At 46.1% G+C, this 20246-nt stretch overlaps 1 protein-coding gene across 1 annotated transcript in view; it reads right to left on the bottom strand.

Moving 5' to 3' along the window:
* The window catches only part of KMT2A (lysine methyltransferase 2A), a 342071-nt gene that overhangs the window by 11531 nt on the left and 310294 nt on the right, over nt 1–20246 (bottom strand). The window contains exons 30-32 of the mRNA XM_082273407.1: nt 18154–18318; nt 16499–16573; nt 4225–4399 (exon numbers count right to left, since the gene is read on the bottom strand). Coding sequence (XP_082129533.1) covers nt 4225–4399; nt 16499–16573; nt 18154–18318 — 415 coding nt within the window. The remainder of the gene's footprint in view (nt 1–4224; nt 4400–16498; nt 16574–18153; nt 18319–20246) is intronic.

Below are 20246 nucleotides of genomic sequence, written 5' to 3'. Positions count from 1 at the left end.
GCAGAGAGCATCATGAAGAACAAGGAACACACCAGGCAGGTCCGAGATACTGTTGTGGAGAAGTTTAAAGCCGGATTTGGATACAAAAAGATTTCCCAAGCTTTAAACATCCCAAGGAGCACTGTGCAAGCGATAATATTGAAATGGAAGGAGTATCAGGCCACTGTAAATCTACGAAGACCTGGCCGTCCCTCTAAACTTTCAGTTCATACAAGGAGAAGACTGATCAGAGATGCAGCCAAGAGGCCCATGATCACTCTGGATGAACTGCAGAGATCTACAGCTGAGGTGGGAGACTCTGTCCATAGGACAACAGTCAGTTGTATACTGCACAAATCTGGCCTTTATGGAAGAGTGGCAAGAAGAAAGCCATTTCTTAAAGATATCCATAAAAAGTGTTGTTTAAAGTTTGCCACAAGCCACGTGGGAGACACACCAAAACTGTGTAAGAAGGTGCTCTGGTCAGATGGAACCAAAATCAAACTTTTTGGCAACAATGCAGAACGTTATGTTTGGCGTAAAAGCAACACAGCTGATCACCCTGAACACACCATCCCCACTGTCAAACATGGTGGTGGCAGCATCATGGTTTGGGCCTGCTTTTCTTCAGCAGAGACAGGGAAGATGGTTAAAATTGATGGGAAGATGGATGGAGCCAAATACAGGACCATTCTGGAAGAAAACCTGGAGTCTGCAAAAGACCTGAGACTGGGACGGAGATTTGTCTTCCAACAAGACAATGATCCAAAACATAAAGCAAAATCTACAATGGAATGGTTCACAAATAAACATATCCAAGTGTTAAAATGGCCAAGTCAAAGTCCAGACCTGAATCCAATCGAGAATCTGTGGAAAGAACTGAAAACTGCTGTTCACAAACGCTCTCCATCCAACCTCACTGAGCTTGAGCTGTTTTGCAAGGAGGAATGGGCAAAAATTTCAGTCTCTCGATGTGCAAAACTGATAGAGACATACCCCAAGCGACTTACAGCTGTAATTGCAGCAAAAGGTGGCGCTACAAAGTATTAACTTAAGGGGGCTGAATAATTTTGCACGCTTCATGATTGTGTCCCACTTGTTGATTCTTCCCAAAAAATTACAGTTTTATATCTTTATGTTTGAAGCCTGAAATGTGGCAAAAGGTCGCAAAGTTCAAGGGGGGTGAATACTTTTGCAAGGCACTGTAGGTGACCATAAAAAACTTTTCTCTGAGTTTGTTAAAGGAGACAGCAGATCTTCATAATGGATGGGTGAGATGTCACCACCCGCAGGAGCAGGACTGTAACTGCAAGCAAAACTAACAGAATGCCCATAGGGTAGGCCCTGGTGGCCAAACCCCCTACCTGCAGCACACAGTTCAGTTAGATCTTCATGATAGATGGGGAGAGAGAGAGAGAGAGAGAGAGAGAGAGGGAGGGAGGGAGGGAGAGAGAGTGTTCAGGATGTTGATGAGAAGACTGGTCTCCAAGGACCACTGGCCTTGAACTAACAAGTGACCCATCACGCCCCCCTGGCAAATAAGAGGGAGAAATGAAGGCCCAGTACCTAATAACGTATGGATGCAGTTCTTTCGAGAGGTTAGGCTGAGGGCACAGACACAGCTTCTGATGTTTCTCACGCAGAAGGAACAACTTTGTCACGCCAATGTTCAGATTGAGTCCTAGGTACTCCAAGCGAGGGGAAGAAAGGAGGACGGACCTGATCACTATGGTGAGATTGTGTTCTAGATCTGATGCAGTCTATGATTGCAGGAGCAGGTTATCCAGATAAACCACAAGCAATACCCTGCAGAGGTGTAAGATCCTTGACTGGAACCCGTATCTAGGTGAAGACTCACTTTGCTGATGCCAGTACAAAGGGAAGGGCTACAAAACTCGTAATGCAGCTCTCCTACAAAAAATTGAAGAACCGTTGGTGGTTGTAGCAATTAGAGGCAAAGAGATAAGCATCCTTGATGTCGATTGAGGCTAGAAAATCCACTTAGCAGGGGGTAGCTACCATTGTGCGGACTGACTCCATGCAAAACTTGCACAGATTTAAAAAGATATTAAAATTTTTTAGATTCAGAATTGGATGGACGCTGCCCTCCTTTGGGACTGTAAACAAATTGAAATAGAAGCCCCTGAACTTTTTGGAGAGTGGAATTGGGGCCATCACCTGATCTAGGAGCCATTGAACTGCTGAGTGCAGGTTGGCCAGTTGCTAAGGTGAAAGATACAAGCTGAAGGGGAAGAAACAATCTAGGGGAAAAGACTAGAATGCTTTTTATAGCCGGAAAAGACCGCCACCAAAACTCATTTGTTTGAGCCCCAGGACAGCCAGGGGTCCACAAACAAGAGAACCACCCCCCCCCCCACCTTGAAATGGGGGCACACCTTCTTGCGGAGGTGGGCTTCTCTGTGTGATATAGGAGCCATCGGCTGCCAGGTTTGCTTGGGTCCAGAGGAAGTGGACAAGACTTGTCTTTGAAGAAATCTTGGCTTCAAAAATCATTAAGGACCAGCCTTGCAAAATGCAGCATTCCTCCAAGCACAGGACAGAAAGGTCATCTTGCCTCTGGTGATGTTTTTGAGGATTTTTAATCCAAGGACGCACAGAAAATGTGACCCCCAACAAAAGGCATCTCAGTATTTTCTAGGACATCTGATCTAAAAACAAAGAGGATGCAGCAGAAACTCTCAGACGAGAGACCATCTTGCCAGAATCAAGGGCCACATTACACAAAGATTGAAGATCTTGAACCAACGGATTCCCTCAATTCCATGTAAGCGGGGAGACCTGTTGCGGAGCCAAGCCCTAATGCAGCAATTTAGCCTATTCAGTCATATCAGAGATACCATGGCAGAGGCGAGGACCGCACTAATTAAGGCTCCTGAAACCGTGTACATGAACGCGCAGTACTCCCTGCCTTCCTGTCATATCAGTATTGAAAGGAAGGAGATATTTGGACGGGTTGATGGTAGCCTTATTCAGCTGGGAAATGGGAGGGTCGACCACCAAGGGAGTAGGCCACTTTTTTAAAAACGGCTTCTTCGAAAGGGTAGTGTACAGAAGAATTCATGGGTAATGCAGATAACTTTATTGGACATGGCCAAGTCTTACAGATGAAATCCTAAAAAAAGGGGTCATATGGAAAAACTCTAAGGGGACTTTTTGCATTTGTGAATCGCATAGGAAACTTAGAACTCTGTTGCTTGGGACAGGGAATTGTCCATCTTCAAAGTTTTCTAGGCCACCATAATAGGATGCAAGACCAACACTTTCTCACACACCAATTTGGCTGCTGACAGCTCCTCTTCACTATCAAACCTGCTTCAGGGTTCCCAGATTCAAAGGAGCGGACTGTTCAGCATTTAAGCTTGTTGGGACACATACACTGGTGGAAGGGGACTCTTGGTAGCGGGTTTGCATAACAGAGCTTTTGCCCTGTGTGAAACAAAACCTTCCAAAGTGACTTTTATGGAATCAAAGGGACCCAGAGAGACCCAAAGCTGCTTCACTTGTGTCCAAGGAAGTTGAGGCCTCTAGGACCGGAGGAGTATGGCAGGCTAAACAAAGTGGTTTCGCTAGGAAAAAGTTCCCATTCGCGCCACAGGAGACGCATGCAGCAGAGGTAGGTTTTCTAACACTAGGGATCTCTGCTGCTTTGCGATCTGCCCCCCACAACTTGGGCATGCTGGCTCCTGTTGCAGATAAGGAGAATCTTAGAGGAAAACCTAGGACTTGTAGTTCTACAGGTGGGGGAGACTAACACCTCTGATTCTTTATTGATCTGTGTTTGTCACCTGAAAATACAGCGCAGCAACAGAAGGGCAAGGTCTGACAATCGTATGAACCCCTCCAGGACGCTCTTTGGAGCAGAGTTACCACAGCCAGTCTCCCCATGGCGGCAATCTGCATGTGCACAACGGAAGTGCTAGGAGGACTACCCAAATCTATTTTAACCTGTCACCCAGAACCGCAGTTGACTGAAGATGAAAAGTCCATCGATTGGAACCAAAAAAACATAAGAAAAAGAAAAAAATTGGAGTTCCGAACTCCTGTGTGCTAGGCAAAAATAAAAACTAAGCTGTGTGTTGCAGATATAGGGTTTTGTTTAGTTTTGGTTGCGCCTAGCATCCTGCAGTTGTCAACATCAAACCCTTCATTCGTGAAGATCTGCTGTGTCCTTCAATGTGCAAAAGAGAAATGCATAAGTAAATGTATGTTTTTTTCTTTGCTCACCTATGGTACACCTCAGCTCTTGCTGAACCATGGGGGTTCAGAGGTGGCTCCTCTTCTCCAGCTGGATGGTGGAATCGGAACTTATACCTACGACACTTGTTGGCACCGTACAGCTGTTCTACCAGGAACACAACAGCATCATGTATAATTCCAAGCATCTTCAGTGCATTCACACCTATGGATGGAATACGCAAAATATTGTTGATAAAGAAATAAGCAGTATTGTTTTCAATTATAGTCATCTATAAAATGGCGTAATGGACATTATTATAAATATGGGTAATATGCAATAAAAACACATACAAATATAAGAGCAACTTTGAACGCCGGAAAAGAAGACTCAGCACCTGATGAGTTCGAGTGGTTGAGTCCTTCATCAGGTGTCTTCTTTGTTGCACTTTAGTTGTCCAGCTGCAAGGTCCTCTTGGCCTTTAGAACTTCCGTAACAGAAAGATACTGATCAGTGCTGGCACAGACTGCAGCACTTGATCACTAATCTTTACTCCTTGGGGCGTGGCCTGGAGCGGCATGTGAGAGGACGCATCTCACTGAGCTCCCGCTAGTATCCGTAACTACGATCCTTTCCCCGGTCTCCACGGTTACTTACCGGGTCACCGCCGCATCTCTGCACCTTCGGGCACACATCGGGACTCTCTTCTCCTCGTGTCCGGGTAATGCTCCGCCGCCAGACCCGCGGGGACACCAAGATGCCTGGGAACCAAGATGGCGCCGCACCCGGCCTCCCGCAGCGTCTTCACAAAAGCTCGGAGAAGTCTGCCTCCTCCTCAAGTAAGTCCTCTAAACCCCCGAAGCACCCGCCGAAGGAGCCACAGCGTGACATGCGCTTCTATGCCCAAAAATCCCCTGGCTCTGTGGGGAAGGGGAAGGAGAAGGACTCGAGCGCTGCTGCCTGCTCTGCTGACCCTGGGCCGGTCATCCCGGGAGGGATTGAGCCTGGGGATGAGGCCTGTGCTGCTGAGATCCTGGATGGCATGGAGGAGGGGGATGGGGATGGGGATGCGGATATGCAGCCCACGCTAGCGAACATACTACAGGCCATAAACCGCTGCAAAGCCTCGGTGGACCACCTTAAGAATCTTTACTCCTTAAAAGCACCAACGAGGGACATGTGATAGCAGATTCCACTATGGGAAAAAGCGTGCTAGAGGGAGCTTTTTCACAATGTGAAGGACACTACATTGGCAGCAAAGGGGTTATATCTGGAGTCCACACAACAGGTAAACACACCACTTAAGGCGGAACTCCACCCAAAAGGGGCCCCGCTCCTCTTGCACAATTGGCACTTTTGAGGAGCAGGTACAGGATTTTGATAGGTACCTGCTCCCACTTCCGTTCCAAATGCTGCAAAGCTTGGCAACGGAAGTCTTCTGCAGTCTTCTGGAACACTGGGAGGTCCCAGAAGACTGCATTCACCAATCCAGGATGTGCCGCGCAACTCATGCATGCGCAGTGGGCACCCAGCTATAAAGCCACAAACTGTCACAGCCAGGTGCCCATAGTGAAGATGCTGTCGCGGCTGTGGGAGGACGAAGGAGAAAGACGGTTGGGGTGAGCTCACCGCTGGACAGGTGAGTGGCTGTTTTTTAAAAGTCAGCAGCTACACTTTTTGTAGCTGCTGACTTATTTTTTTTATAGCTGGCTGGAGCGCCTCTTTAAATACATTTGTGACCGGTTTAACATGCAAAACAATACGAATTTTGACATATCTGTAAATTTTGAGTTGATTCATAGACCATGGGTTATATAACACTACTATCAGACCAAAGCTTTGCTGGGAACCACCGACCAAGTGTTTAAAACCTTCACCCTCTGGTCTTGTCCTCGTCTACGCCCTTTCTGGCAAGCCGTCCGGGCCCTCTTGGGGGAACTATCGGACCGGGAAATCCCGGATACTCCGGAGTTCTTCCTACTTCAGGTCTCCTCTACACCGATCTCGAAAAGTAAAAAATCGATTATCCCCCATGTTCTGAGTGCTGCCAAGGCTTGCATCCCGGTGCTATGGAAGACGACTAGAGTACCGACTATAGGGGATTGTATGCGCAGGATGGAGGACGTGAACAGAATGGAGGACCTCACCCTCACGAGGCAGCATCGCAGGGAGCGGTACGATAGGATTTGGGGTTTCTGGAATGTCTTCGTGCTCTCTGACAAGGGCAGGTCTCTGATGTGCGGCTGATCTTCACCTCGGGAGTGCCCGTGGGTTTTGTCCATGCGGGGAGTTGTCCCTTCTGCCCCCCCCGTCCCCCCCCCCCGTCCCTATCCTTTCACCATCCTTCTTTGTCTTCTCTGTGTGTCACCCATTCTCGGGCTCTGTTCCCTTTTATCTTTTCCATTTTTTAGATAAAATTGGGGAGCGACGGCCGGAAACGGTTATTCTCTCTCCGTAATGCAGCTTCTTCATATGCTTGTATTAGTGCCTGGCTATCTGTGAATCGGGTTGGATGTGCCTGCACCTTCCCCGCCCTCGGGGATGGGTCCTATGATTTCGCCAGGACCTTCATTGATCTTCGATCTGCTGTTTTAGTATGTTTCTTCTTTCAATGATATGTTTGTTACATATGTCTGTATGGTACCTGTCACAGATTGTTTCTCGACTGTTGTTCCTTTTTCATAAATAAAATATTTGAAAAAAAAAAAAAACCTTCACCCACTTTTTTTTGCAAGCAGTATGGAGATCAGAGGAAGAGGAGAGGCACCTGTGTCCTGTACTGTCCTCCAAGATATGGGATTTACAGGTACTTCAAACTTCCTATTTTAACCATACAATAGAAAGATACAGGAGGTGATATTTAGACTATAGGATGTCCCCAAGCAATAAATGGAGAGGTAGAAGAAGGGTCAACCTACCTGGACAGACAGGTGATAATAATAACTGAAGCAGGGATCAGCAGAGGCTCAAACAATCACATATAAAAACAAAACGGTCTTAACAGCGTAAACTTAAAAAAAAAAAAAAAGCTGGTCCATGAGGACTGATGTTGGATGCTGTAAGGAACTCAAGAACCCCAACCTTTTTCGGGGGTAATAGGTTCAAGTAGGGAAGGAGGGCAGATTCCCTGGAAAAGGGCAAATTAACTATTTTGCCAGGTGGAAGAGGAATCCTACAGGGCCCACCCTGTCAGGAACAGAAGGGTAAGGGAACAAATGCAAGGCCTCCACAGAATATAGTCCTGATTCCAGAGATTATTTTCAAGCTTTCAATCCTTGTTTTTTTTCATCTGGCAATTAGCCAGTTAACACACCCCCTGTCTTAGGGGTGGTTACATTCACTCCCCCCACTGTATCTAAGAAAGAGCAGGATAGCCTCCCCTTGGACAACAGCATTGTCAATCAGTGGGGGAGGGGGGGATGAGGTTATATGGACTAGTAGATTTAGATGCACTTTACATATGTGAATAACAATTTAAAGGCAAACTCCAGCTAACACTTAATAAGCAGTTAAAGCAATCTTTTTTTTTTTTTTATGCTTTTGGCTAAAGGACTTACAAAAATGAATACTAGCTGACCATTGTAAGAACCCTGTCAGTGAAGTGACACAATGGTCACTGTGATATACGATAGTCTGTCACTAGCATTAACACAGCAGTTTTTCTGAGCTCCCTCCGTAACATTATTACCTGGTGATCCGGTCTGTAAGGGCTCCTTTCACGTGTGGTTATAGAGTGGTAGAAACAAAATACGTGGCTGAGCTGTATTTTTACCACTCCCCAACCACTTACCATTAAGCTGCAAAGGCAGGTGCTGGGGATGTGTACATGGTGATGCTTTGCTTGAAAGCAGGAATTAAACAAAGCCATGCAAGCCAAAACTACCATCGGAAGAGGCCCACACATCTATTTTATAGAACATAGGAAACAAGCACAGAAGACCAGGTCGCTGCACACAACTTGAGAAAACATACTCGGAACACTCAGTAGATGCCAACCAACCCTTTAGAGAGTGCAGCACCAGGGAAGGCAGGATCCCACCTCTTAATGGCACACATTTGCCGAATCCCATGCAAAACAGTGGCAAAAGAGGACGCCAAGCCTAACGGACTGTCCATGAGCACAACAAGAATCGGATCTCCGGAAAGCAGCTGTTACAGAAAGGTACACACGATCTGCACAAACCACGTCCAAGGAGTGCAGAGCCCTTCTATAGGTCCCACATTGGCAATGGGGTACGCATTGGGGGGGCACCACAGGACGAACCCCCTGAATAAATGTGCGAACCAAGGAAATGCGTGGCCATGGGACACTGAAGGAAACAGCCAAGGCAGAAACCTTACCCTTGATCGTATTCAAAACAAGTTTCTGATCACCACGTTGAAGAAAACCCAAACACTTGAGTCACCGAGGAGGAGTGAGAATAGAATCCCAAAAGCTTCGCCCCACAACAATACAATCTTTCTATTTCTGATGATAAATCTTCTGGGAACCAGGCTTTGAGCCTTTAACATAGCCAGAAACACAGAGCAATACAACCCCCTGTTCTTCAGAATCTGGCGTTCCAAAGCCATGCCATCAAAGCCAGCAATGGTAACCTGGGTGGAAAACCGGCCTCTGGGATAGGAGATTCTGCCGGAGAGGCAGCTGCCAGGGAGCGTCTGCCACCAACCACACTACATCAGTGCACCAAGGACGGCAAGGCCAATCCGTAGCTACCAGAATAACTAGTATAACTTCAGCCTCCTTTTTACACAGCAGGTGAGAAAATAACTAAGGGGTGGAAAAGTTTAAATTAAATTGTACTGATCCAACAGAGCCACCAGCGCATAAGTCGTGTCTGCCAGAAGATCCAGCAATCTTGCAACGAACCTCAGAACCCACAAGGTGAGGCGGGACGTCCAAAGATCCACAACCAGCATTCACAGTGAGGACAAAATTGATGGAACAACTCCGGGTACAGGGACCCGGTGAGAGGGTGAAATAATCTGCCTACCAAAATTTGACAGCAGACAGAGATAGAACAAACCTTTTCGCTCATGGTAGGATGTGAGATGCATCCAGTGTCTCTGCAGCACTTCCCGTGCCTCCATAATGATTGACAGTAGCCACCACTGTGACATGGTCTGATCAAATCCCAACTGGTAGACCCCGCAGGAAATCATCTAACGTAGCAGTTACAACCTAATCGCCCTAAGTCCAGTACAGCGATGGGCAGATGAGCTTTCTCGAGTCCAGTGGTGCTGAGCCTTGTCCGATCCCAGGACCCATCCTCAGCTCAACAGGCTTCCATCCGTTGTTACCACTGCTCAGCGAAGCGGAAAGGACTTTCCGGTCCACAAAGACATCGACCACAGCCACCAGATGAGTTAGGGCCCTTGTCGACCCCTCCAGAGGAATCCTAATGTTCAAGGAAACAGAAGGCCTGTGCCATATGGATAGGGCATCCTTCTGCAGTGCTCTCAAATGGGAATAGCAGACTGAACCAATCCGATGGTGGCAACCACCAGACCTCCATGCAAAAAATGTAGGGAGGCTGCTTGCAAGACGAGAGCGCTCAGACCTCCGATCAGAACGTCCGGAATTTGAATGACCTTGGGCCTGCTCCCATCGAAAATCAGCCCCAGACACTCCAAGTGCTTGGACGGAGTCAACACAGACTTCCTGAGGTCCAGAATTCAATTGAAGTTCTGAAGGGAACTCACGGTGAACCCTAAGCTGTCTAACAGGGATGAGGGAGTCTCCGCACGTAGAAGCAAGTCATCAAAGCAACCGATCACTGCACTCCCTCATGGTCTCAGTAAGGCCAGAAGATCGAAGGAAACACCAAAGGAGCGGAGGCAAGCTCTACAAATCAAGAATGCGCTCTCTCGATAGCAAAGCATGGGAAACGCAGAAGTCCCTTGCAAATGGAAAGGAGATGGTAGGCATCCCTGCTGTCCATGGGGACTAGAAGACCCTCTTGTCGGAGAGAAGCTACCACCAAGTGAATGGATTCCAGCTTGAACTTGTGAAACCACATGAAAGCGTTCAGAGCCTTGAGAACCAGGGACAGGCACTAACTGTCTGACCTGGGTATGGTGAACAGATTGGGGGTAAAATCCACAGAACCGCACCAATTTGGGTACTGGGGCACTTACTCCCCGAAGCAGAATTTCTAGGGCCTACAGGAGAGTTGGCAAGAGCCACAGATTGGAGAGGAAACATTGGTCCGATGGCAAGGAATGAAACTCCCTTGTGTAATCTAAAAGAATGATTTTGACATGGATGAGGCAGGACCACAGGCCTGCTAACCAGAGAAGGCGACCCGTAACCCTAGAAATGGATGGGGGCAACCATAATGCCGAGGAGGACCTATCTGCAGGCTTGAAGGTCTCCTGAGACCAGGAGCACTTGGCACGGTCTGCGAGAGTCCAGAAGGGTTTGCAGCCCTCGGTCCAGGATCCAGGTGAACTAAATATTCTCTCATGAGCCATGAAGGCCGTCCCAGCCTACCAACACGATTCCTCTCCCTCCTCCGCTAGTGGGAAGAAAAATTCCCCTCCCTATAACGTACTCACAACGTCAGCCAAGCTATCATTGAGGAGACAGTCACTCAGGCAGGGAGATGTCACCAAGGCCTGACAGGCTTCCGGCAGCGGAAATAAAGAGGGAGTGGCCAGGAGCAGGACTTCTGCTACAAATGCATCATATACAGACAGTGGGCCCTGGGCCAATGGGTCTACCAACCCCAAATACACCAGGTGCACCTGACCCTATGTAGAACCTTCTTGTAAAATTGTGAGCCACTCAGTCAATGACTGAGACACTGGCCCAGGACCAACACAGGTTGCAGTTCTACAATGTAAATACCAAACACACAGCAAAGCTACCAAGTCTGCTGTTCTGTCCTCATGATCCAAGGCACCATAGGGGACAGTCACTACATCAGCAGCCCCAGACGAATAACCTGTGGCTGGAGCGGTCACCAGCCCTTTTCCTGCATGGTAACAGTGGCAGGGGAGGAGACCCCTCTAGAGGACAAGGGCCAGTAAATAGACTCAGACATACTGATAGAGCTGGAGCCAGCACAGGTCACGGGGAACCTTACCCCTAGCAGGGTCGATGCCCACTACCTGATGGGTGAAGGACCCGTGCCGACCCAGAGGAGGGACTTGGATAAACATCTCAGCCTCTGATCATGCTCCCTCAGCCTCCACAGTGTGCCACATGGTAAATTACCAGGTAGGGAATAAGCTCCACTTACCACTCCTACCATATGGAGGTATGGGCAGGGCAGAGAAGGCTGCACAGAACATCCCAGGCTCCGTGCAATGCAAGCACAATCAAAATGAGCAGGAGCAAGCCTGCATCAGAGCATTGCCGGACTTCATCACCAGGATCACATGCTGCCATCACCCAGCTAATTGCCAGCAGCCTCCCACAAAATCACTATCCACCGAGGCCATAGCAAGATGGCTGATGCTGCTATAAGACATCCCCAAGAGCTGCCTCTAGGGACCAGGCACATAAAGGGTAGGGATGCCCTTTACACAACAGGACAGCGCTTTAGCATGCACAGTGTGCAACCCCACTCTGCCGGAAGCGGGACCGGGCTCCCAGAGATAGTAATGGCCAGAAAGGGTGAAAGCCCAAAGCCAAAATGGTGTTCGGTGCCGCCCACCAGCAGGATGCAGCCTCGAGTGTCAGATAGTGCAACCACATGTAGTGCTCACCTGCGGAAGGGGGCCAAGCAGAAAACCTCTATACAGCCCCTAGACCAAGGAAAGAGAATGGCAGCTGAAAATCATCCCCATCACACGGCTAGGATCCAGCAGGGCATGAGATCCAAATCCACACCACATGCACCCTGTGCCAGTTAACTACCCCCATCCCACATAGAAGGTGAAAACGGATAGCACATGGGGATAGAGCATGGAGATAGCACCACCCCAGCATCCACCTCCACAACCAGCCAGAGGACTACGCAGTCTGGCTGGGTGGTTGCAGGCAGATGTGACCCACCTGCAGGGGGGAGAGACTCCCTAGGGAATGTTTAGCACCCAGGTTTGGGGGTGGAGGTACCGCACAGCATGGCCGACCACCCTGTCCCGGTGGGGGGGTAACTACCTATCAATTCAGTAGAGCATGCTGGTAAGGCTCCCATGACAGATCCTCCTCTCCATCATAGTTGGGGAGCTGTGGGCCTGGGTAACACTGACACACAGACTATAGGCGCCTAGTCATGTGTGTCCCCATGAGACGTTTAACTCCCTGGCTGCCCCGGTCCGAAATGGGGTTTTGTCGAGGCCGACGAGGAGCGGAGTTGGCTGTCTGCATGCGCTCACTAGTCAAACTGGGATGACCACTGGATCCAGATTGCCCAGCCGTTTGTTAATAGAAGATCTCTGCAAAAAAAAAGCAAACATTCCACGAAAAAAAAAAGAAAGGGAAATAAATAAAAAGCTATGGGACCACAAGTCCCACCAAAAAAGTACATCCATACTCATGACGATACTAGGGAAAATAACTGGAAGCCAATAGTAGAGAGGGGGTTTTATGCCCAGTAAGGACCATCCATATGAGGTACCTTGTATGTTTTTTTTTTGCCTAGTGTCCTACTCCTAACACCTTTAAGCACAAAGGGATGGCTGTGCGTGTGAGGGCAAGAATGCCTAAGGAAAGTCCCAGAGGGTCACAAAACGTGTCAATGACAACAAAGACCAACTTGTTGAAAAAGGGAGTGCACAAGGAATGTGAAGTCAAGGTGTTAGTAAGGGGGCATACAAGGCTTAATCAAGATATTCTGGGTACAAAGAGCTAGGTGCTTTTGAGATTATATTCAGAAAAAGTTGTAGTATGAAAAATAGGAACAAATTGCGGGATGGGGTTCCCTATTCATCACACTAAAACTCTGACCCCCAGCTACATCAGTAACCTGATCTCAAAATATCAACCAAGCCGCTTCCTTCAGGCCTCACAAGACCTCCTGCTCTCTAGCTCTCGTCACCTCCTCCCATGCTCGCCTCCAGAATTTCTCTAGAGCTTCTCCCATCTTTTGGAACACCCTATCCCAATCTGTCCAGCTGTCTCTTAATCTATCCATCTTTAGACGATCCCTGAAAACCCTTCTTTTTAAAGAAGCCTATCCGGCTTCTAACTAATACAATGTTTCACTTTCTCCATCAGCTCATCCCCCACAGCTATTACCTTTTGTATCAATTGACCCTTCCTCTTAGATTATAAGCTCTAACGAGCAGGGCCCTCTGATTCCTTTTGTACCAAGTGTATTTTAACTGTAAGATCTGCCTTCATTTGGTTAAGTGCTGCGCAAACTGTTGGCACTACATAAATCCTGTAGAATAATAATTACTACCCCACACTATAGATTAGAGAGCATGGGGGTGGGGGGTGAGCAATCTGCATGCCTCCAAGAAGAGGGGCTTTCCAAGAGATTGGAATGTGTCTAACTGGTGAGTGTCGAATAATTTGAAATGCAGGAAGATCTCTGGGCGATGATGTGATAGTAGTCACATAATTAAAGATGAAGTAGAGACAAGTACCAAGGTACATAGGGACCACATGTGGAGGATAAACAAGCACATAAGGGGGTACTGAGAAGGAGGCCCTGCAACTTTTTCCAATACTGGGTCAGTTAAATAAGTTAACCAGTGCCAAGGCCAGTTCCTTTTAAAGAGAAGACAGCCGAAGGACATCTCCATTCATAAATCAGGTAGCCTGGTGATCCTTGGTCAGAGGAATGTAGGTTAGGGAGACCTGCATAGAGAAGGGTGGTCCATGTAATGGAGCCAACCTCTGCATGGATAATAGGAGTGGTGTTTAAGTGACCTTGAGTGAAGAAGCCGGGCACTAGTCGTCCCAAAATAGTAAAGCTAGTAGAATCTGAGAAAAATCCTCATGGAGATGCAACCGAAGGGTACCAATGGAGGCATATTCAATAACATGAGGTCAGTGATAGATAAAATGTCATGCTGAAGGGAATATAAATACAACAATATAAGTATCAGACCCAGATACCCCTAGCAGTACAAGGTTGGGAGAAGGAAGCCGAGAAAGCTGCGGTGTCCATGGCAGAAGGAAGTGATGGCATCTGTGTTTGGACCCATGGTCAGAGATTTGACTTATGAGAAAAAAGGTCTCCAAGGCACCTAGGAACAAAGTCACAACCCCCCCCCCCCCCAAAAAAAAAAAAAAAAAAACATTAACTAATAGATTTGTTTATCCACACTGATCAGTGGTTCCAACTAATACAGCAGATGAGCCAGGAGGCTGATCACTCCAGTAATTAGAATAGATGTTTTTAGGCGAATGATAGGACATGTACTACTGCTTTAGTTGCAAGCAGCAAGTAAGAACATGCAGCAGAGGTAGCAGAAAAGAAAAAATAAATAAAAAGAGGATAGCAATAAAGTCTTGTGTATCTCTCCAAAGGACAGAGTAAAATAAAAAGCCAGGTTGTCTTTGTCAAATGTGGAGCAATTGTTATCAGAGGCCCCATACCTGATCTTTGTGAAGGATTGAAGGCAACTTAAAGCAATGGTATTTGAGCACGTCTGGTGAGCTTAGTGGTGAGGTGTCTGTCATGTGGTGAAGGACCAGCAGTAGATAATGACCCCTTGAGGGGGGAAAACAAGTCATATCCATACAGTAGGAGGCAGCTGTGAAGGAAGCAGTGGGGTAGGAAAAGCTGCAATTCTGCAACATGAATAAATAAATCGGGGAAACTTCATTATTGATTTTATTGATTTCTCCAGTCCAGTTTGCCATGATCTGGGTAATTGACAAGCTGGCAATAGTCAGTTGCAGGGCCAGGTTAGCCAAGACCAAGGAGAACTTCAAAAAGTCTCCAGACACCTATCAAACAGATCCCTAAAAAAGCAAAAATAGAACTGTAAAACAGTAGATTGATTAGTGCAAAAATGGCTGGGCCCTCTGTCTATTACTTCCAAACAGTCTATTGCTTCTAAAACGACCCTTCCATAGGATACAAAGCATCAAAATTATCAGAAGGGGGAATAAACTTTCTAGGTTCTACTACCAAGTGAAGATCTTCCTTGGAGTATGCATGGAATGGATGTGGACAAAGGGAGTTCAGTGGTGTGAAGGAATCGCAATAACCCAGGTGCTAACCAAGTTCCCATGACTGTGTTTGAGGTATCAGAGAAAAGGTGGAACAGCAAATAACCAGCTTGCGTCACCAGCAGAGGTGGTGGTCGGAAGTGTGCAGCTTCTGGTACTGAGGTGGAAGCAAACACCACCAATTTTCAATAGGTAAATATTATAATAATGTTACCTATAAGGCCAATTCAAGCAAAAAAAATTATGATCATGGAAAAAACATTCAAATTTGGATCACCCCTATAATCACCTATGTGCTAAGCACTGCTGTACATCTTGTAGGATAAAGGATAAAATTTAATATTAACCACATATCTAGGTAATAATCCAGCAAGATGTGTAGCGAAGGAACCGATATGTATAGGTACAAGGAAACCCAATCTTACATTTTAAATGTTGCAAGTTCTGTCCAGGCTCTGCCTGTCATGGTGGATATACCTCCAGGGTCTTGGAGCCATAGGGATGGACTATGGCCCTAGACCTAAATAGAAACCTGCAGCTAACTCATGTATTGATGTAATGAAGACCCAGTGCCTGAAGCAAACATTACAAGCTGGGTATGTTTCCAAGATGTAAATCGAAGGTAACCGATCTGGAAACTGCTCGTGACCCATTAGGAAATAAGCAGTCAAATTTTGATAGAAAACTAGAGAAAAATATCTTCACCATTAAGAGAAGGGTTCATCACCTGAAGACAACAGAAAAAAACGAAAGCTTTACGAAGTGGGGAGGTTCTTATGGATACACAGGGTTTCCACAGATAAACTATTCCCAGCAAAGCTTTTGCCAGTGTCCAATCACCTGAAGGTAGTGGCATATAATCTATGGTCTAAGAATAAACTCTGTATCCTGTACTGTACAATTGAAACAGATGTTATTTTGTAAAGTCAGTCAAGTGATCTTGACATGTGCTATACTCGGCAAAGTGATGAGTTTGCTTTTAAGGCAATTTACTTACCTTCCAATTATTCCTTTACCAGACCTCAAAAGAATGCTTTTGTACGTCCAGGTTTGGGTGGACTCAAAACCCCCAACTACCATCCAAAATGCAGTCTTTGGTCCATGTGTAGGCAAATGATCAGAGCATTATCAAGTATGAGCAGGGTAGTGTGCAGAAGGGGGTAGCTTTTTTTTTATATGCTGTCTCAGGAAGAACTCATCTTAGGAATGTTCCTGTTTTTCAACAGATAATATCACAAGTACTTTACCTGCAAAAGATAGCTGCTTTAGCCTTGCGTTGGATCGAGCTTCCTGTACTTTATCAGTCAGGGATTTCCAGGCCTCTGTAAGACAAAGAAAAAATGGTACACTACACCATTAAAATAGGATTTTTGTGCTCACTGAAAAAACATATTCTTGGAGTGCATTGGGGGGACACAGAAAGACTTTCACATTTGGGTTATTCCCCTACAGGAGGATTGGATACTGACAAAAAGTGTAGGCAACAAAGGACAAGCCTCCTTAATCCTTGCTACCAGCATGCCTCAGTTTTGTAGAAAAAGCAGTACAGACAGCATACTGTTTTTCACGTATGTGTAACAACTTATAATTTTTTGGAATACTGAATTAGGTCTCTGATTTGTGTGCAGGCTGGTCTCTAAAATAACCCTTAACATTGGTTTGGTAAAATACCTGATGTAATACTTTAGTCAAGAAGAAAGTCCTGAGCCTCAACAGGATGCCTTGCAGTTTATATTCATGCAGGCTCTCTCCCGCCAAGGTATTTTTTTCTGACAGGGAGACTACACTGATCAGGGCTTGCAGCATGACCGTCAGACAGAAACCGGCCATATGACTGGCTTCTGTTGAATAGACAGCTGTACACATGAACCAAAAGTGGCTCCGTTCCTACTAAACCGGCCGATGTTTGACCTGTGTGTACTAGGCTATAAGGTAGTTCTACAGGCAGAAGGCTTTTTACTTTATTTCGTGGCCGAACCACGCTCTGTGTATGAATGGACAATGCTCATTCACAGGAGGACGGCTGAGGAGCAAGCCTGCTCCAGTGCCCCCATAGAAAGAGGCTTGCTATTGGGGGCATTACGCAGAGGGGAAGGAGCAAGGACCACTGGCGGGGGACCCAAAAAGATGAGGAACGGAGCTGCTCTGTGCCAAACTGTTGCACATAGAAGGTAAGTATAACATGTTAAAAAATAATACCTTTAGAATCGCTTTAAGCGCAAAGGTTGTTTTTTTTATGATAAAATAGGCTGTATGGAAAATAAAACTGCTGCTGTATATGGCAACAGATGAGAAATGTATCCATGAGAACAAAATAGATGCTTTGCACTATGAAAACTCATCATTGCTGGCTTTTGCAAATTATAATTGATATTCAAAGTACAGCTAAGAGAAACCATTTGAAACCGGTATTGATCCGATCACACTAGAGAGATCAGGATGATTTTTTTCCTCCAGCGTCAAAAAACTTAAACCGTAGTCCATGGGTTTTGAATTGATTTTCTGGGGCTGAACGGCACAGTGCTTTTCTTAATAAAAACATGGTGACAATTCATTAAAATCCACTGGCCGCGGCATGGAATCGTGTACTGCATCACCCCATACTGAAAATAAATAAATAAATAATGGATGCGGTATTTTGTTTTATTCAGTGTACACCACTACAGTGTGGTGGTGTGAACTGGCCAGATGGGCAACGTTTTTTTTTTCATCCTTGATGAACATTTACTGCCATGCTGGACATACTATAACAAAGCTAGCCATTTATCTGCAACAGCTGTAATTATGCTATTCTGTTGAAGTGATATTTAGGTTGGGATTTTTAGCATGGTCATTGGGATCAGCAGTTCTAAGGAAGATTCGATTTGATTTTTATAACTATTATGTATACATTTCCACTTACCTTCAATGCTGTTGGAAGAAATCTGAAAACCGTCATCACTTGAAATCTCAAAAAGAAGGCCAGTTCTAGGCTTAGTCTCCTGCATAGAGTCCTGCTGCCTATGTTCCTGCTGAAGCAACCGCATCAGAGGAGAACTAAACTCTGCATCATCTTCAGGTTTACAGTCTGCAAATAAAAGTTTTTACTTTTGAACATACAGTAACAACTGACCCAAAAACACTATGCAAACAAATATGTCCCTTTTTTATTTGTGAAAAGTCCTGAATGAACAATTCTACCTTCGCAATACATGGCACTAATTCTAGCACCACAAGCACAGATTATTAATATAAATAAACATTTTGGATAAAGAAATGCATGAGATCTATTACAGGATATAATTATGTTCTTGGTTTTATAGCCATAATGTTTGTTATTTGGAAAATGTTATTACAGGAAACCTTGTCAAGAAAAAAAAAAAAAAAATGCTGCCACTGCTGAAAACTACTAGTTGCCTGACTGATTCTGACCCCGTTGTTTCAAAAAGTCACTGACTTGGAACATAAAGGCGTAAAGTCTAAGTTTAAATTAAAAAACAAACAAGGAAAATTAGCACAATGAATGAGAAGTGTCCCCTGTGGCAGTGGTTGCTCTCTTAGTTGAAATCTTCTCTACAGTGGGGGTGAGAGTGGTGAATACAAGCTGCTAGACCTGTCAGACTCTTGTCAAGGGCACTGACTATGTCAGCCATCCTCCTCATCATTCATAGAAGCTGTACTGTGGCTTCCAGAAATGCTCAATGAATGGACAATGGGCAAATGAATGAAATTCATATTAACCCTCATAGCACTGGAAGATTAACACTGCGGGGGTATAAGAGGCTAGAGCAGCCTTTTTCAACCAGGGTGCCTTGGCAAAATGCCTAAAAAATTCCCAAAAATAGTATACAAGCTAGCGGATGGATGAAGCCTGCCTTTTACACAAAGCCACAGGTTTTCATTGTGCACCATTACAACCTTCAAGCCGCCAGCATGCTAACAACCAATGAATTCATCAGTTGATAAGGAGGACGTCAGGCACCTGCACAGCATCCTTATTTGTTCCTCCCCTGCTCCTCCATCAGCACTGGGGTCACATTAGCTGAGTGAGGCAGAGAAACAGAGAGAGGAGAAACATTGGAATACTAGTCAGTACCAGTGTGCAAAGGTGTGTTTATATTAGAACAAGGGTCTCCAAACTGTGGCTCTTTGCTTGCCTTTAGCCTGCCCTTGTGGCACTAGTCCTTCCACTGACACCAATGATGGGGCACGATTCCTCCATCTGATACCAAGGATGGGGCACTGTTCCTCCAACTGACACCAATGATATAATTTTTTCACTCCCACTGACCACCAAGCGTATGGCATGGTTTACTTCCACCAATGCCAGGGCATTTTCTACTCCCACTTGCCACAGTTCTGGCCCCCAGAAGGTCTGTAAACTGGCTGAAATGTTTCAAAAATTTAGAGACCCCTGCTTTAGAAGAATAAATCGACTCTAATGTTGGGTGTTCTACATGTGTGGATGTTGCTGCATTATGAAAAATTATTAGTTTAGTTTTTTATACTTTAGAATGGGGATTTTTAAGAGTGCCTTGACTGGAAAAAGGTTGAGGAACACTGGGCTAGGCTAGAGGATGAGAGATTTGAACTAAAAGAACCACCTCTTGCACAAGGGGCACTTCTTAAAGGGTGTAACCCTAAACCATTGGCTTGCTGCCAGCCCCTCTCTTTTAACCTCCTAATCTGCACAGCCGCGCTCTCCCTTTGACGTCAGCCGGGAGTCAACTGACCGCCGAGCTGGCCGCTTGGCTCCTCCTGCTGTAGCCCTGGATAGTAATAGCAGAGCGGCCGGGAGTCACGTAACCCGCCTGAAGACACTTCACAAAAAGGTATTTAGAAGCATCATTTCATACAAACAAATATACAGTGCAGGACGATAGCTTAAAAAAGAGGGGCCGGTAGTGATGTTTTACTATTTTATCAGCAGCAGGGGGAGGGGAGGGGGGGGGGACAGAGACACAGACACAAGGATCTGATTGGGAGGGAAGGGAGGGGAGGGGGGAGAGCAGAGAG

Source organism: Pelophylax lessonae, assembly GCF_965119305.1.
Source record: "Pelophylax lessonae genome assembly, chromosome: 12".
Classification (NCBI taxonomy): domain Eukaryota; kingdom Metazoa; phylum Chordata; class Amphibia; order Anura; family Ranidae; genus Pelophylax; species Pelophylax lessonae.
This window is presented reverse-complemented; position numbering and strand designations above follow the sequence as displayed.